We start from the raw sequence: 19,263 nt of genomic DNA on the forward strand, positions 1-19,263 counted from the left end.
TCTAGTGTTCAATGCCCAACAGCCAAAGAAACCTTATTTTGGTTGATCTATCACAGGGTGAAATCAGGAACACAGTGCAGCCTTTTAAAAAGAGACCCTACAGAAATTCAAAAATCCTTTTTTCCCCAGCAGAGCTTTTCAAATATCCAAAAGGCAAGTCTTGTATGTCTTGCCAACCAAATAGATCTCTTCAGCTCTTTAAACTTTCCAATGAATGATGCTCTGCTGTCTTAAGGATCTCCCACTCGGGGTCTTCCTGTTCAGGGGGACCAGCAAGCTCTGAAGACATCTGATTTCATTTAAGCTGTGGATTCTTTATGTTTGTATAAGTAACAATCAAAGAACAGTGTAAAACCTTCATCCCAAGTGTACAGGCACTGAAACCGAGGCAGAGCAGGTCAATGTCCAAGTTTGCATCAGAGGCGACTGGATGGACATTTCTTGAGTCCTGCTCGTGTTTCTTAGTGGCACTAAGCCACTGCAGGCTCAGTCTCCTTTTCTACCTGTGCAGTAAGAAGAAAGTATTTTGCAAAAGTTGCAGTTAATGAAATTCGTCCTGCAAAGAGAGGCTTTTGACTTTTCTTGCTTCTTGTCTCAAGCACATTGGTGTGCTTCTTTCCCTGGACAGCAGGCCGCCCCCAGCAAATGTCTTTACCAGCTGCTGTTTCTCTAAGGGACCAAGATGGCTTCTTTAATCAGAAAATCTGTAGCATCACTATAAACCTAAATGTGATGATTTCAGTGACGCTTTATCTTCAGTAGTATTTTGGCACATTAGTCACCAGTTCATCAAGGAACAGAAACAGATGGCTACCTTATACTTTACAAAACATCAGTGATTCAATCCTTTGCTAAGGACAAAACTACCCCTGGATTTGAACTCCTGCTGCAGTAGAAATACAGGTCATTTTTATTTTCCAGGTTTCCATTCTCGCCAGGAAAGTTGTCAATGTAAAAAAAAATTATTTAAATACCTCCTGCCCTGACCTTAGAACTAAGAAGACATTTTGCAATAAAAACTTCTCAGTCTTACAGCACGTAGGCTGTGCCTGACCTTGCATTTAGCCAACAACCAGCAGTACCCAAATTACGACAGACCCTTTGTGAAGCGTGGTCGCGCGCTGCAGCAGCCAGTGCCACAGTTCGGTAATGCCACGCTGAGGAGTTACCTCCTTATCTATTTTTTGACCATTGTGTAATTGTGTTTTCATAGCAACTTCCTCCTAGGTTTCTGTCGCCCAGTTTCTGTCGCTTTGCTCTTATCAGGCTCAGCTAAGCTGCAAACTCTTCGGTGGAGACCCTTCTTCATATTTACAGCGTGAGGTAACTCGCATGCTATTGGCCCTCCCAAATCGTAATTTCAAAATGCTACTTCTGTTTTAAGAAAGCAGCTGGACGCAGGGAAGCTTCTTATAGCTTTACTTCATTTTATTTAGCGGCTGCAGCAGTACCCTCCAGCCTGAGCCTCGGCTGGGCCTGGGAAGTGCCTATGGCCAAACCTCTCCTGGAGGCCTGACCGGCGCCAGCGCTTCCCCCCAGCCGCGGCCCAGCTGTGCCCCATTTCTGGTCCTCTGCAGGGTTTCGGCTGAACAACCAGCTCTACGACATCATCACCATGCGCTACGCCGACAAGAACATGAACATTGACTTTGACAGCTTCATCTGCTGCTTCGTGCGCCTGGACGCCATGTTCAGTGAGTGGCTGCCCTGGTTTTACTGCGCTGCCTCCCCTCCTCGCCCCCAAAATGCACTGTTGTACTCAAAGCACTACTGCCTATGTATAGTTTTAATAATTTATGTGCTTAGGGAATCTAAAATATGACAGCCGTCCCATACAAACACAAAAGAAGCCATTGCATTTCTCTTTGTATTAGCTAAGGAAAAACATAGCAGAAATACTTGCTGACCACATAAGTAAGTACCTGCACAAGTTTGCACAACACAGCAGGAGCACAATTTGGTTTGGTGTCTGGGATCATCTTTACACACACAGTAATTTAATCTACTCTATATACTTCTGTTTCCTTGCTTTAGGGGCATTCCACGCCTTTGATAAAGATGGAGATGGCATCATTAAGCTCAATGTTCTGGAGGTAAACTGGTTTGTGCCAGTATTTCTGACACAAAGTCACAATACTAAATGTTATTTGTATTATTCCTTGCACACGTTCTCAAGGGAGCCTACGAGAGCTGGTCTGAAATTGTCATACAAGTGATAAGAGTCTGCAAAACCTCCTAAAAATTTTGCTACCTATTTTACACAGAAAATACCTGTATCCATGATCTGCCAGCAACAGCTGCTCTGTAAGACTCCAGTTGGTGCTGAAGGGCACATCTGCAGACTCTTCATATCATCTTTAAAGTGTTTCAAAAAACCTTTGAGGTGTTCTTTTTTTATGAGGCAATTTAAATCAAACATACTTTAGTTTAAAGGTATTAACTGATAATGGGGTTTAACATAGGTTCTTTACCTTTTTAAAAATTTTATTAAGAAGGCTTAGAAAGTTTCAACTTAAAAGCACGTCTGCTGCTAGGGAGACCACAAAAAACACTTCATTTTTTGCAAGCGAAGGAGGAATAAGAGCTAGAAGCCTAAGACAAAGTTCCCCACTGCCAGTATGCTTCATACTAAGTATCAGCAAGCAGCTGCCTTCCAGCTGCAGAGATGGTGGTGTCTCAAATTTGTTGGAGGATGCCAAAAAGTCTTTCATCCTTTAATTCTAACTCTTCTTTCAGTGGCTGCAGCTCACGATGTACGCGTAACACCAGAGCCAGCGCCCACCTTCATCAAGAAAATGCTCAAGACTTCTGTTTTGAGTAACTAGCTCCTTTCATCCCCAAGTGCAAACAAGAGCATTTCCTAATTACGTGCGTCACTCGCCAAGATAAACAGCACATGGGAAGAATCCGTTGGAAAAAGAGACAATCATACTCCAGTAGGCAGACCAGTGTGCCTATTCTATAACTACTTTTATGACGTCCTGACATTTTCCTTCGGACAACAAGGATTAATTTATTGATGACTGAATTAAGCTTTTTCTGCATGGTAAAGACATGGAGCACGCATCATTATTCTGCTTATGCTGACAACTGGAAAAGTCTTCCCTCAAGTTAGGCAAAATGGGGACTGTATTTGAACTGTGAAAGTCAGGAGGTGTTTACTACCACCTTGTAATTAGTCATTAACTCTTTGTCCTGCTTTTGATACTATCATTTCAGCCTCTTCATAATGTGGACTGAATATTTCACATGAGATTGTGTTAGATTACTGTCGTGGTAATTAATTACATTAATATTATGTATCCCGATCACTTATGTTGTTATAGATGTGGCTGTGCAGGTTGGTTCTCTGCTATGCTAGAACTGTGGAAATAAGGCACAACACGCTGCCATACTGTCGTGGTTTAATCTCAGTCAGCAATTAAGCACCACGCAGCCGCTCGCTACCAGCTACTAGAAAGGAAATTAACTCTATCCCTGCCGAAACCAGGACACATACCTAGGTACATCTTGGTCTAGTGCCTCAGCAAAGGTGTCGGAACTGAGCAATTTGCTCTCATTTTTTATACCCCCATAGTATCTTAATTACACATTGGACATTTTAAATGTTTTTTATTGTAACTGCATCCTCTGTAACATTGAGGAAGTTGTTTGCCATTTGAGACAGAAAACCTCTTACACATACAAATCTCTCTCTCCACACACATTTCCTCTCCCCCACCCCCTCAAGGTCCTATTTCCTGACAGTATTGTGTATTTCTTCATTTTAAGAGGTGACTTGTAGCAGAACCAGACACTATGTTAACATGACCACTTTGGGAAGATTATTAGAATGTGTAAGTACAAGTAGTTTAATTGAACCAAAAATAAAACCAACTGGATTTTGGCCTAATCTTTAGGGTTGTTTTTTGGTTTTATTTTGAAAGAACAGAGGAGGATGAAACATTGAGCACTCTTCCGTCATTCTCCTGAATATACAGCAGCTTTTGGAGTTTTATGGCAAGCGTGAAATCAGCTTAGTATCTCAAACACTTGCCAGTTTGCTCCTTGAATGCGTTAAAAATAAAAAAGCACTTGAGCTTGAGAGCTCCATTGTTACCAGCTTTAAGGATGACAGGTTTTCAGAACTGGTGAATTGTTGATCAACATAAAAATGGAAGGAAAAACAGAATGTGCAAGAAGAGGTGTGAAGAGACCAGACTTTGTCAGGAGAACCTTCTACTTAGTTCTCTACTGGTGAAAAGTAACAAAGCAATCCACTATTGTAAAGCAAAATTGTAAAAACAAATCGTAGCATCCACTCAAAGTTATTCTGGTAAGTAGCACATTTAACTGAAAGGTCACTAAGAAACAGAAAACCTTTTGACTATAAAGTTCTTAATGTTGTCCTGCACTCTAACTTACTCTGAAAGAGTAAGAAAATCCTATAGTTTATCTAAAGAAGAGTTATTCTCCTTTAAATTCAACTGTTGTTTTAACCCAAATCAGGTTTTTAAGATGACTGGAACAGTAGGAGCCCTGGGTTCCAGCCATGTGTTCTCTCCACTAAGCTATTATTTTCCATACAAAAATATGGCAGAGATGCTCTTGGTTAGGGTGTTCAGAGAAAAAACAAAATCTATCAGTCAAAAGATCAAAATCAGGATTTTTGATTGGCAACTCAAAACTGCTCCTTAAAGTCCTGTTGAGTGAACTACCAACAGCTCTAGAGAACTTCCCCTTGCAACAGGCCATGAAGCAAGGGAGTCAGCAGGTCATCTTGGCGGCACCAGCTGGGTGGGCAGTTTCCATTTTCCCTGCCGAATGACTAAGTCTGAGATTCCTGCACGTCGGGAGCAAAAACTTGCAACATTCCTGCCAGTGCTGGAGCTTCAAAGTGGCCTGTCTGATTTTATCCAGCCCTCTTAAAAAAGAAAAAAAAATCCAGAACAAAGTCAAGTTCTACCGAATCCTCTGAAAGAATCATTCTATTCAAAGCAAAGAAGAATCAGACTGACAAACCGTAACAATATAAAGAACTTTTATTTTTCTTTTTTTTTTTTCTTCTTTCTTCTTTTGCTGTGTAAAGTTTCGTTATTACACTCACAGCTTTGTACCAAAGTGAAAGAAGAAAGCCAAGGTCAATCTGTGCACATGTTCTACACAGCTTAAGTTATTAAATATTCACTCATGTTGTTTTATTCCACTTCCATTCTTCAAAAAGACTGTTTAACACTTACAGCAAAATGAAATTTGAGAAGCTGGCAGGTGCATATAACAGAATATATACCTACACAGTTTGCTCTTTACTTTCACTATTAAATATTTTACAAACAGTAGCTGAAACCATTTCCTTATCCTTCCTCACATACTCTGGAACTCTGGACAACTTAAACTGTTTGAATGACAGTACCATACAAGCCTGAAAACCAAGATTCATCCGTACCTGTGTTCTAATTCAAAAGAAGGGAAAAATATTTTCTCAACACCACATTTTTGTTTCTGGGAACCTACAGTTTATTGCGAGTTTTCAGTTATCGTTTACCTTGATCTGGCATTGTTGTACAGTTTGAAAGCGTGCATTAGGAACTGCACTACTTCAAACACACTGCACAGCCAAACTCCTGCTGTTTTGCAGAAGTCAGCTCATGCGCTGACAATATGTTTAAAGTCTGCAATCCACACAGAAGCGACACAAGGCAAGCAGAAGCTGGGATATTTAATGCATCTTTGTACCAACGGATGCAGCAGTTTTCCCTCTGGCCCTTTCCACATACAGAAGCAGCAGCGTTAGGCCATAAAGTATTTTGCACTGTCAGTTAACTTATTTTTCCCTGTGATTTGAAGGAAAAAGGAGTAACAAACACAGACCAATCCTAGCATTGTCTTATCATTCAATACATGTGAGGCTATCGGGGTTGGGGAAGGTTAAGCTTTGCGGCACATGTGAACTTTAAGTGATCATTTTATGCTACTCACGCCCTCCTTTTGGAGCTCAGGCAGGGCTTGGTATGCCCATGGCGCAACAAGTTCTTATGCTTTTGAAAAGAATGATATAAGCAGTTTCAGTAGCACCTGGCCCATTCTTTAGATCATAAAAGACCATAATACCTCTGAGCACTGTACTCTGTCCGTTGAGAGGTTTCATAGCTTAATAAGCGCCATGCCAGTCCTGCTAAGAGGAAATGGTCGCTTGTCCCCCAAAGAGCCTACCATATTTAGTCAGCCGTATACCAAGTCCAGAGCTCATTATTTAACATTTGACTAATAAAATAAAAACAGCTAACCACAAAATAAACCCTCACCATACTCACTCTTCCACCCACAACTTTTTACTTGCATAAAAAACAAACTGAAAACAAAAATAGTCCTGAAACAGGCTTCAGATGTGCAGTACTGCTTTTCATGCAAATATTACTCCGTTAAATATCACAAATAGTCCGCCTTCCCAAAGTTATTACACTCTTTGACCGGAGGTATATCAGGAGTCACAACCCTAAGTTGCAAGACCGGAGAGGATCTCATTAATGGCTACCAAGCCAATACATTAGTTTACCACCTCTCTTCTGCAACCGCCTCTGGAAGAAGTGAATGGCCATTAGCGAAAGCTGCACCGAATTCCAGCTGAACAAACAGGAAACCTCCCCACAGAACTCCAGAGAAGCCTGGGGATTTCCACAGCTGCACAACAACTTCATAGCAAATCCTTTTAAGATATTCTCAGGACAAAGCAGCACAGCATTTTCCTCTGAACCCCTGAGCAATTTTTAAAATTGTTTTTAATTTATGAAGCAAAATTTTATAAACACTCACGCAGCTCTGCTATTTTCCTGCCTCTTATCCATTTTAAGGTTCTTATAATATATCTGAAATGACCTACAAAGTAGCAAAAGACACCACTGCTAAAGCTAAAGCTGGATTTCAGAAGTCCAGACTTTTCAGGAGGACTGTTTTCAAGGACAGATAAGGAAATGTCATCGACTACAAGAAAAGGAAGTCTGCTTCCACCAACTAGAAAAGATAAACCCAACAAGCAGTCAGGAATGCAAACAAAGTGTAATAACTTTGTTTGTTGCAACACCTAGTGAGAAAGATCTTTATACGTTCCTGAAAACAGCTGAAAGAACATGAAGAATCACAAGGAAGAAGTAACAAAACCTACTCTCACACGCCATTTTTCAGACTGCTACAATCACTCCACATGCTTGTCCTCAGGACACACACCTCCACAGCTTCACTTCAAGCACAGCCCATGAAGGACAGCTTGAGACGTTCACATTGTTTATACCATACTTTTACATGCTCCCTCATTGTGGTTCAAAAAAAACCCAGAAAAACTCTTGAACATCAATAATTTCGGAAATGGTTTAAGTATTACGCAGTATTCTGCTTAAGTCATGAAAAAAAACACATACTCTCGGAGACTCTAGAGAAATACAGCCTGTATCAGAAAACATTTACACTGCTCAGAGATTTTCCTGAACTTGATTCTCTCTTGAATTGCTTCATCCACAGACCACAAAAAGGAAAAAAAAAACCCAACAACAAACAAAACTACAAACACACCCCCCAAAAGCCAAAACAAAAACACCCTCAAAACAGCCTGGGGTCTGAGCCACATACTGGGGTTTTTTCCTGTCCACAAACAGCGTAATAAAAAACCCCAAACAAATCACCACTAAACATTGGAACTTCAGAGATTCACAAGTCTTTGAAGTAGGATGTCACTGCATCTCATTCCTATTTTACTCCTGTCTCACAAAAAATCATCAATGTCAAGCAATTGCAGAGAAATTATGCTTGTCCACTAAGACAATACAAAAATAGCGTGCTTCAGAGAAGGCCCTGAAGTTCCTTGATTTGATGGCAGACTGGAACATCCATGGGCTTCCCTCAATCCCTTTCTTGGCCTAAAAAGGCTTCTTCGTAGTCAAAGGGTGAGGCTATAAAACACTTGGTCTACGGTTGGCATACCAAGCCTCAAAGTAGTGGCAAAAGAGATGCTAAAATAAATAAAGTAAAAATAGAACATTCGGTTTGTTTGAACAGCGCTGGATTCATTTATAAGCAGCTCAGTTTTGACACTAGGCTGCATTTACCTTCTGTTACAGTTTAAGGAAACCTCTGCTTTTTTTATCCTGAGCAGCAAGTTAGGCAAAAGTGAACACAAAGCTCCTTACAGGATTAGTCTCATTGTTTAAGAGAGCTCTTTACTAAGTTAGTGTTGTTATAGGAGAGAGGATCGCAAATGCAAGAAGTACATTTCACTGACTTAACGGGTAAAGTTTTCCACCCCAAGGGACACCTGCAGAGGAACCCTGACAAGTAGAAACAGTCTTCCCCTCTGCACTGGCTTCTCTGTGGTACCTTCTGTGCATTAGCAGAAACAAGACTTTTACATGCGATATGCATTTTGTATCCTCAGCTTCTGCTTGAGAACTTTAGACTTTAAAATCTTTTAAAATCCTGCTCCATTCTTTCCAGTTGAGGTTTTGTCAACTTGATATAGCCCAAGCCAATTAAGCCAGTTCACAAGAGAAACAAAATACTACCTAAATGGATGCACTTAGACAGGCAGTGCCTTTGCATTTCTCTTAGTTTGCTATGCCATGAAGATATAGGACTGCAAAGCTCAGTCACTAAGATTCCAAATAAAATCAGGAATCCGACTGTGGTGTTGTATCAAGATAGCAGTGGTTATGCTGGTATTTAACTAAAATAAAAGCCGACACCACTTACTTCTTTCCTGTACATGAGGACCTATATTTAAAAAGACTAAGATTGCAAAGCACGTGAGTGGAGCCGCTGTTCTGGCTGTTCTGCTGCTACTGGCATACCTCTCAAGAAATAACGGCTTTCCTCCAAATAAACAAAATACTTCATGAGGTACAGTATTTAGGGCAGCCTGTCACTGTATATATTGTGCCAGTTATAGCAATTTTTACACAAGGAATAAAAAATAAGTTACAATTAACATTAAAAAAATTAATTTATTCCAGTTCTCCATAAAATACCTTTTCTTTTTATGAAGGACGTCAAAACGTACACTGTGTGTACAATGTTACACTGTTAGAATTTGTGATATTCTGGTTTGCAGAATTTTATTAAAATCAGCTAAAAAAATTGGATACAACATGAAAACAGACACATCTTAGACACTTAAAAGGCTTCAAGCTGAGTTTGCAAACGCCAGCACCTATTGTAATCTAAGTTCTCAACACCCCTCCGGACTTCCCAGAGACTCTCAGACTATGCTTCTTAAAAAACAAAACAAAACAAAAAGCAAACAGAAAAAACAAACAACAAAAAACCAAGGCAGACAAGAGGAGGGAATATTCTTATCTGCCAATGAATTAAAAACTTGCAAGAATCTTCCGTTTGGGCCATGTCTTAATTGACCAGCCTTATTTCTACAGAGTGCAACACAACCTGCAGTCTCTATAGCAAGGCATTTCAGCCCCACTCCATTTTTGCATTCCAAGTGGGAAAAGAAAGAGGAAAGACTGGAGTAAGAAATCGATGTTATTTGGAATAATTCTGACATATAAAATTACTTCCCAATGTGGGAGGTGAAAAGCTTCATGAGTCAATCCTGCTGTCATCCTCAGCATGTCTTTCAATGTGTCCTACAGCATCCTAGAAAAGAACCAGAGAAGTCAGTTTAAAAAAAAAAAAAAAAAAATTGCAAAATATTCTTGACTATTTTCAGTCAAACTGACATTCTGGATAATATACATTTTTTTGGCTTAAAACTTCTAAAAAAAATTGAAAAAATAAAAAAAAAAAAATCAATGCCAAGCTATTAAATCACATATATAAAAGTATCTCACATACCACGTGATTCAAGGCAAATAAAAACCAGCTTCCTTTCTGATTAGAAGGGCATATCAAATAAACACATCATATCCAAAGCCAGTGCTTAAAAAGAAATTAAGGATTCTACTTATGTTTCTTCGTTCTCAAAGAAACCTCCTGCCATTGCGTATTTTGAAAAGCATTCAACAGGAAGGTAGTTTGTATGGCCAAGGAGTAAAATGTGGATTTCACCAACCAGTCTATAGGTAACAACCCTCCTTTCACCCACCCCCCAACCCTTTCCACATCACTTAATCCAACTGACATCCAACTCTCATGCCTTCTTCATTTTTTTCCCATCTGTGCTAACATTTACTCAGAAATTTAAGCATTATACTTATTTAAAGATTGTTAGCAAAACCAATCCCAGGTGAAAAGTAAACAGCATCAGCATCCACGACAATGAAGGGGGGGGGGGGGGGGAGCAATTGGTAAAAATTAAGACAATAAAAATCTGTTTCAAGGCTGAAGATGGTTGTTCGTCTTAAAAATAATTTTTTCCTAGAAAAACTTAATTACATCTTGAATATAGTTACCAAAGTTTCTTCTAATATTTCAAGAATTTTACCATTTCCATGTAATATTTTAGGATCAAACTGTTTTAAATTGGCCATATCTCAAGTTATCATACTTAGCTGCACTCTTCATCTGTCACAGGTTGACTTGAACACTATTAGCCTTGTATGACTGTAACTGTACGCAGTTAAGCTTGTCAAGACCAGAAAAATTTAACCCTTTTTAAGAGAAATAGATCAAGTCCCACAATTGTGGTGATATAAAGTACTTTATACTACCAAATACAACCACGTTAGTTCAAACACATACCTGCTTGGAACCTTTCCTGGAAGTAAAGAAAGCATCACAGTTCTTCCAACGACATTTTAGAGTCTGAAAATTTGGGTTGGTGTGGTCAGTTAGCAAGTGTTGTTTCAGATGGTCCACAACTCCAAAGATCAATGAACATCCATGCCACTGGTAGAAAAAACATGCCAGAATAAGCCAGGGAAAAAGAATTTTAGCTAATGCTTTTCTTCTTGCAACTTCACAATATTCTACCAAGACTGTTCACACACATGCCACCTCCTGTAACTTTTTAATCTTCTTATTCCATTTCCATTCTCAATAGTCTCTATTCCTTTAATTACAGCTTTGCAGAGATTCTTCCTGCCTCTAGCCAAGCCTAGACCATCAGCAAGATTGGCAGGAGGAAGAAAGGAACTAAGTCTTTACAAGATTTAAGCTTACCTGAGACGGAGTCATTGGGAATTTAACTAAACTTATTTAGCAGAGTAAATCAGCTTTTCTATGCCACTCAGCTGAAGTTTTTGGTTTTAAACAGTTACATGTCACTATCTAAAAATTGCCAGAAAGAAAAATAATGTAAGATGCTACTACCAACTTTCCCCAAAGCATACACATATACTAAAGACCACGTAAAATGGAACTAGTGATATATACTTACATTTAAAATGTACATATACATTTTAAAAATATTATTGAAATATAATAAATTAAAGGTCAAGCTATCCAAGACTGAGTAGTGACCACCCCCGGAAAATTAGTCTAAAAACTATAACAAAGGAAGGCTAAAAACATTTTGCTCATTACCCAGCAACGATAATTCTGCATCAGATTAAGCCTCACAGCTCTGACACTGCCATCATAGCATCCAGTGTAGATCTGTAAAAGAAACATTTACGGATAAGCAAGCTGAGAATAGCAGAAAAAAAATGAAGTCAAATTTTGATGGAGGCTTCAGTGTAGAGTATATCAGGTGAACAAAAATAAACTATCAACATGCAAGGCTTCTAAATTTAAAAAATGGGTCTAACCTAATTCTTTTAAGATTTGCATTCATAGTTTACAAAAACCTACTAATGAATAAGAAATGTTTCCATAACTTCTATCGCTGATAGCGTCAGGTGTGTAAAAGTTCAGAAAACTTTAAAATATAATGTTACTATCCACTGAAGTGAAAAAAAATTTTAGGTGTAAATGTCAATTTGAATATATTTCCAGGACTTAACCAGTTATATGTATATCAAAAATGGATGGAGAGGAAGGGTGAGGAAGAACATCAGAATTTCAGAAAGAGAAGACTGATGCAGATCCTGAAAAGGCAAGCAAAAAGACAGCTTAAAAAACACTTTTTTTTTTAGGCAAATGCTCTACACAAAATTGTCCTTTGGAAAGAAAAGGATGTCAGACGCTCGTAATCCCATAAAGGACATTCATCGTTAAAAAAAGTCCTCACATAATACAGAAAACTCTGCAAGCTGAAGATTTCATTTGTTATTTTTGTTCAAGTCTTTTTGTCTCTTGGAAATTCATCTCTACGATATAGTAGCCAATCCGCTGTGTGTAAGAGACTACACTTTACTACTAAGACTACTACAGAAAATTATAATCTTTCACTCATCACTAAGATTCTCATCTGAACACTTCTTTGATTTGAGAATGCCCAAAACAGACTATTGCTGGGGGACAGTTCAAGCCTCAGACTGTAAGCACAAAGCCTGAGTGCACTTAGCTCTCCATCTCACTCACATGAAAGTGAAGCTTGGGCAGTCTGTATTCCAATTAGTAGGAGATCAGTTCTGTTAGACTTGGTTCTTGTGTTATTACAGATCATTATTATACCTCTTATTTTACAATCTGAAGGAAAGTGTGCAAGCAAATTCCTACACATGCAGGCAAATAAGTGCTTCTAATTACTATTTTAAGCAAGTTATTTATTCAGAAGCACTTCTGAAACCTATCTTGCAGTGCAGATGCATGAAGAAACCTGTGCACCTAAATCAATGGAGTACCTTTGTTTAGGTTCTATCAAAGGTTACTAGAGGTTTGACTGTGGGTGAAGTTTTTCTCTAGCATCTGTGTGACTCTCTTGAGTAAAAGTCAAACATGATTGATGCTTGAAAAGAGGGAATATTTTACTATTTCTAGACTCTTCACTGCAATCATCACTGTAAACAGAACTATTATTTTAAGACTACAGTAAGCTAGAAGGTAATTTTTCCCCAGACAATAATATTACATAAATACAAAGCTGTTACAGCAACTTGATTTTTTGGCTGACATTTCTAAGTTCTTCTGTCTTAGTCAGACAGCAGGTTGACTTCATTATCTGAAAAATTTAAACTGTCTTGTGTATGCTTGTGGAAATTACAACCTTCTCTTTGAGATCAGTGAAAAGAGGGAAGTTACCATGCTCTTATGGATGGTCATACACATGATCATATCTGTGTGGCCTCCATAGACTTGCAAGCGGTCGTGCGACTTGAAAGAAACAGAAACAGACATTTAATAGCATGACAGTTAACAGCGATTTTTCACAGACATGCAAATGACAATGCTTCCAAGATCAGTTTCCTGAGTAGCAACTAAACTCCCCTGGTGGATTCCAAACTTCATAGCCACCATGAAAGCTCATTTTTGCTTACATTACTTCTGTGAGTCTTTTTGTCCAACTAAGCACTTGGTCTTTCAAGCAGACAAAATTAACGTTTCCCCACTTTTCTGAGCTGTCATTATCTTAGGATAACCCAGGTTCTAAAAAAAATGGTTTAGGTTATATTCTTTAAAACCCATGTATTTTGGCTGGTGAGACAACTATATATTCTGAGTAACAGGAAAGAGGGGGATGGGCCAGAGACCAGATGACTTCTATTTGACTTCAAAATCATTAATTAACACATATTGGGTAAATGTCCTTAGTAACCATCTATTTTCTTACCTGTAGTTCATAAACACGAACAAATTTATCCAGACATGCTGTCACCATCACTTTCCCAAGAATGTTCACAACCGTTACTGCATGGTTATGGCCTTTATAGATCCGGACCAGCTCTCCAGTCTGCGTTGAGAAACAGCAAAGGCAAATAGGTGTTTGGTTTTTACAAAAAAACCAAAAACAAACAAACAAAACAGTTTTATCCAACCTAGATAGGGTAGCTAGCTTCAATGCTCACTACTCAAAAAATGGAAACACCCTTTATTAGACTTCATTTCCTGTGAAGGCACTTCCAGATTATGATCAAATACCACTTATCCTTTTCTTTGCCCAATTTAACACAGAGCAACTCCAGTAAAACAGAAACGCATACCACTATGAAAAGTGTCTACTTCTCTTTCCATCATTAGTTACATGTTCCCACCTGTCCTGAAACTAGTACTGTGCTATTAGTACTAGCAGTATTTATGTAGCCACAAGGATCAGTGAGCAAATTTAGCTAAATACACAGAAATACACAATTTTTTTTGTCAATTAAAATTTACCTCTGATAAGTTTCTTAATCTAACTTATTGCATAGCTACATGAATGTTTCTGCTAGCACGGGGGAAAGATGGTGTAAAAGGAGGAAGAGAGTGGCAGGCTAGAGACAAAGCATTCACGACAGGATAACAGCTTTTGAACGCTGTTTGTGTTCCTCAAGTTTTTCCTGTAATAAAGAAACTCTTCCCCCACCAGAATATCTCACATGGCTTTGCTCTGAACCCTTTCCACATTATCAGCACATTTGTAGTAATATTTGCAAAAGCAAGATTCCTAGACAAAAAGGCATTGGTATCATTCTATAAGAGTCAGCATGTTTATGTTTCCCAAGGTATTTTATCCTCTGCATCCCTCCTTAGTTAGCTATAGTGCACAGTGACATTGACAAAATCATACAACATCTTTTTCTGGAAGCTATTCTGCCCCACCAGTCAGTCAAAAATTCTGGAAATACTGACTTTATAGCACAGGAATTCATTGCCTTAATAGCAAAAGTCATTCCAACTTTATATATAGAATCATAGAATCATTAAGGTTGGAAAAGACCTCTAAGATCATCGAGTCCAACCGTCAACCCAACACCACCATGTCCACTAAACCATGAGACTTACATGAATGTTGTGGGCATGGACAGACTGATCACTGGAGCCACTGAATACCAGATCATTCACGACCTTATAAAAAAAAAAAAAAGAAAAAAAAAGGATAGTTTTATTTTTGTAACAAATATGGAAACGGGCAAGCAAAGCATTAAGACGTTCAGTTTAAAGTTGCACTGTAATATTTCCTACATTTGGTAGTCTTAAAATCAACAAAGTATGAAAAAAAAGCATGCACTGAGTCCTTCACATAAGAGCTAGAAAATGTACTATGCTATCCTAATGACCTTTGACACTTCACAATTGACATTAGAAGCTGTTAACTTGCAGCCCACCAGGCTAACTCATCCTACCTATGGACTATTCTCAAGGACAGCTCAGCAGCAGATCAGGGACCAAGAAAACTGAATGCAGAATGCTGCTCTGCACATGCACAGTAAAGCCCATTGTTTCCTGGAAATACTGGATGTGCTGTGCACTTATATTCTGGTCACATAAGAAAGATGGTGCTCCTGACAAGTACTAACCTAGAAAGGAAGTTTAACAGATCCATCACGGATCAACAAGGGACCACAGTATGCTGCCACGCAAGCAGGACTAGGATAGTCCACAGGGCAAAAAAGGCTGTGCCACTGCAGCATAATATCTAAAGTGACAAATACAATTTATGGAAATCACCCCCTAACTGTTACATGATAATGGTCACAGGAAAGCAGTCAGACAAGCGTACGTTCCAGCTTATAATCTCAGGAGCCAGAAACCTGTAAATAGGTGATAGTGATTCTTCTATTAAAAAAAATAATACTTCTCTAGAGTTACCTTTTTTCCAGTTTCCTCTGAGGTTTGTACAATCAGGGTATGTGAAAACTAGCTTCATCTTTTCCCCGACTTACCCTCTGTTAGCAAACTCGCATTTCAAGATTCCCTGAATCTTCTAACAACATGAAATAACCATGCTTCCTACATACACACCCCCAACAGTTCTGCTGGGAACATGAGATATCGCAGCCAGTCAGAGACAATTTTCCTACCAAATTACTCATTTTTTATCATTTAAAATAGAGAAATCTATTTCCTACCACAATCTGCTCACTATTAGATGAGGAAGAAAAAGAAAAAACACACCATTTTAAGCATTCTTTGTCAAAAACGTATTTTCAGAGACACCTGCCTTCATGCAGAGTATAGTCTTGCTGTGACCTTCCAGGGTTCTGAGAAGCAGCCCGTTCCGTGCATCTCGCACACTGATGGTGCAGTCATAGGAGCCCACTACCAACAACTTGCGTGCTCCTTCCTGAGCTGTGGCTAGACAGCTCACTGCTCTAGGGCCATGGCATTCAAAGGTATCAACCTGCTTGTTGTTCTGTTGGGGGAGGAAAAAGTGGTATTTAAGAATTAAAACTTTGCTATGACACTGACTAGACTATTGAGTCCTTTTTGTGTTGTACTTGTGTCGTGGTTTAACCTCAGTCGGCAACTGAGCACCACACAGCCGCTCGCTCACTCCCCCTACCCGGTGGGATCGGGGAGAGAACTGGAAGAGCACAAGTGAGAAAAAACTCGTGGGTTGAGATAAAAACAGTTTAATAATTGAAATAATATGATAATAATAATAATAATAATACACAAAGCAAGTGATGCACAGTACAATTGCTCACCACCCGCTGACCGATGCCCAGCCAGTCCCCGAGCAGCGGCCCCCCCTGGCCAGCTTTCCCCAGTTTATGTACTGAGCATGACGTCACATGGTATGGAATGTTTCTTTGGCCAGTTTGGCTGTGCCCCCTCCCAGCTTCTTGTGCCCCTCCAGCCTTCTCAGTCTGTAGAGCATGGAAAACTAAAAAGTCCTTGGCTAGTGTAAGCATTACCTAGCAACAACTAAAACATCGGTGAGTTATCAACTTTGTTCTCATCCTAAATCCAACACACAGCATTGTACCAGCTACTAGGAAGGAAATTAACTCTATCCCTGCCAAAACCAGGACAACATGTTATAGCATCTGATTTCAGTTTAGTAACACACCATTTCAGCAGTGGTAAGAGTTGCATCTTAACAACTAAGTTTCCAAATCAAGGAAATAACTCCTTATGTTGGGCTTGGATTTTCTGTCTTTTAAAAAAATATTTCATTATTTAGCAAAGGTCCACTAAATCCTCTGAGTTAGAACAATGAGAGGAAATAGTGTTATAAGAAAAATGCAAAACAGAATAAATTTGTAAGGATAAATTTGAGAAATTAATCTAGGATCTATGAAAAGAATAATCAGAAAAATAATTTGTTTAAATAATGATTTTAATTCACTTTTAAGTATCATGGGAACTGCTGATTAAGCCTCTTTGCCAGAAAACCATGTGAATGCGTCTCTTCTGTAACTGCAAATGGAGCAGGCAAAACCAGCAACACATTGAAGTCTCTCACACTACTTTGATGGGCACAGAAGGTGAATTCACAAATAATCAACTGTGTCAAAAAACTCTCATGACACATGACTGGTAGGCCAGGTGGAACCTTAAGGAAAAACGTGACAACAATACAGCAGTTAAGAGAAAAGTAATTGGAGGGAAGGGGAGATGGGACAGCTTCGTGCACTGACAAAATAAAGGACCAAAAGGGGCCAACAGTGACCATTTATACTAAAATACTTTAATTACAGATACACTTACTACTCAAGAGAAAGAATGGAAAGAAACACAAAGTGGAGAGAAACAGCATTCCAACAGGCTTTCAGGTGCCAATATTTAAACAAACTAACCTTTATGCTGAAAGTAACCACACTGCCATTTGCAAGGCCTGCATAAAGGATCCGCCATCTACTGTGTAAACAGAGCACTCGATCTTCCAATTTAAACTGTTCCATGCACTCTCTGGTCTGGCAATAGAAAGAAGTATTTAAAGCTTTTCATTAACTGAAAACAATTCAGGGAAAAAAGCCTGAAGTGAATGATGATTTTCACCTACAAGCTGCATTCTTTGAACCAACAGAGCAGGAGAAAAACATCTGAAAGTCTGGTGTCACATGGCAGTTTGACACTGGTTTTAATCAGCTCACTCCCATCTTTGAGACTTGACTGTACTTCAGCAACCAGTTATAACCCTAAAAGCTTTATTCTAGAAACAACCTCTAGTGTGTATAGAAGTTTAGACTACAGACTATATATATATGTGTGTGTGTGTGTGTATATATATATATATATAAGAAAAACACCCTGTTACATGCTTGAGTTTGAGGAATCCCCATGAAGTCCCCTGAAGGGAAGTGCCATGAATCACCAGCTTAAGAGTCAAAAACCTCCGGCAGTTCGCCCCTTGAAGCAGATATTTGCTTTCTAGTCCACCAAGCCACAGGCTGGACAAGCCTTCCTACCGTTTATCTTTAAAAGACCAGCTTCAGGAAGTCTCAGTCTGCTCTTCCACCTGCCCTCACAATAATAGACACCTGTTCTCTCTACAGCTACTCTATAAAGAGAGCAGTGCCTTCCATAAGCAATGAAGTTAGAAATACAGCAAGACAAATATAATATTAATGGCCAGACAACCATCCTGCAGTTTGGTGTTCCCAACATTCAGGATACCGTCATGTTGTTCTGGCAAAAACTCTGCTGACAAGCTAGCAAAAAGATTAGGGTAGTAAATCACTTCATGGTTTGCTGTTTGGTTTTTTTTTTCTCCTGCTCCAGTCTAATGAGGTATGAAGTGGGGCCCATGTCTAGCTCGTACAGGTTTAAAAGGCTTTTTTCATTTATATTTGCAAAGAAACACTTACATAAAAAAAAAGCAGTACATGTTAATCAACACAGAGTTTGAGTACCTTGATATTGTAACAGTTGATAGTGTGGTCACTTGAGCCAGTGTAGAGTGCAGCATTCTTCCCATTTGTCTGAGTGACCAGGAGGCAGTTCACTTTTGAAGTATGTCCTTCAAAGACAGCCACACACTTCCTGCTCTAAAAAGGAAAGCATAGGGTCTGTCAACACGAATGTCCATAATGCCCTGCAGGATCTGCGCCTGACAGAGTAGGGTAGGACAGCTAACAAAAGCAGGACACGTGCAGCCATCTATCTCCCCTTACCCCTCTCACAGGGAGAAGCAGTTGGGGAAGGGGAGAAGAGAGGTTTGAAGAAAAGAATAGAATAAAAAAAATTAAGTGCTTGAAAAAGCAGCTGCTTCCTTAACTACATAGTAAGGCTTCACGAAAACAGAACTGCAACCTTGTGACTGCAATTAACGTAACACCATTCCCACAGCCTTACTTACAACCAGATTGTAGGCACAAACAGTTTTGTCTGCTGAGCAGGTATACAACAAATTCCCAAAAATCTGAATAGCATTCACTGCAGCCAGGTGTCCCTCGAAGTTTCCCTCGGTAGGTTCTTCATCCTCACCTGGCTCCGAAGACACTTCTGTAGGACAGAGACACATGTACTTTGGTTATGTGAACACACTCAAGCAAACACGCTACTGTTGTTTGTATTACCAAACAGCAGAACTATTTCGTGGGCTCAGCACCTTAAAGTCAGATTTCATTGTGGGTCCCAGTTGGAGCCTGTAAGTGG

At 39.3% G+C, this 19,263-nt stretch overlaps 2 protein-coding genes across 5 annotated transcripts in view; one reads left to right on the forward strand and one right to left on the reverse strand.

The window, feature by feature from the left end:
• The window catches only part of CAPN3 (calpain 3), a 30,857-nt gene extending 26,965 nt beyond the window's left edge, over positions 1-3,892 (forward strand). For both annotated transcript variants that reach the window (XM_076344671.1, XM_076344675.1), the window contains 3 exons: positions 1,578-1,694; positions 2,035-2,093; positions 2,737-3,892. In XM_076344671.1, coding sequence (XP_076200786.1) covers positions 1,578-1,694; positions 2,035-2,093; positions 2,737-2,763 — 203 coding nt within the window. In that variant the 3' untranslated portion in view covers positions 2,764-3,892. The remainder of the gene's footprint in view (positions 1-1,577; positions 1,695-2,034; positions 2,094-2,736) is intronic.
• Positions 3,893-5,003: 1,111 nt separating this feature from the next.
• The window catches only part of ZNF106 (zinc finger protein 106), a 45,284-nt gene continuing 31,024 nt past the window's right edge, over positions 5,004-19,263 (reverse strand). For all 3 annotated transcript variants that reach the window (XM_076344678.1, XM_076344677.1, XM_076344676.1), the window contains 10 exons: positions 18,965-19,110; positions 18,519-18,653; positions 17,463-17,579; positions 15,881-16,072; positions 14,722-14,784; positions 13,571-13,690; positions 13,042-13,113; positions 11,443-11,514; positions 10,660-10,806; positions 5,004-9,615 (listed from right to left, as the gene is read on the reverse strand). In XM_076344678.1, the coding sequence (XP_076200793.1) occupies positions 9,559-9,615; positions 10,660-10,806; positions 11,443-11,514; positions 13,042-13,113; positions 13,571-13,690; positions 14,722-14,784; positions 15,881-16,072; positions 17,463-17,579; positions 18,519-18,653; positions 18,965-19,110 (1,121 nt within the window). In that variant the 3' untranslated portion in view covers positions 5,004-9,558. The remainder of the gene's footprint in view (positions 9,616-10,659; positions 10,807-11,442; positions 11,515-13,041; positions 13,114-13,570; positions 13,691-14,721; positions 14,785-15,880; positions 16,073-17,462; positions 17,580-18,518; positions 18,654-18,964; positions 19,111-19,263) is intronic.

This window comes from Aptenodytes patagonicus, chromosome 7 (genome assembly GCF_965638725.1).
Source record: "Aptenodytes patagonicus chromosome 7, bAptPat1.pri.cur, whole genome shotgun sequence".
NCBI classification, from domain to species: Eukaryota; Metazoa; Chordata; class Aves; order Sphenisciformes; family Spheniscidae; genus Aptenodytes; species Aptenodytes patagonicus.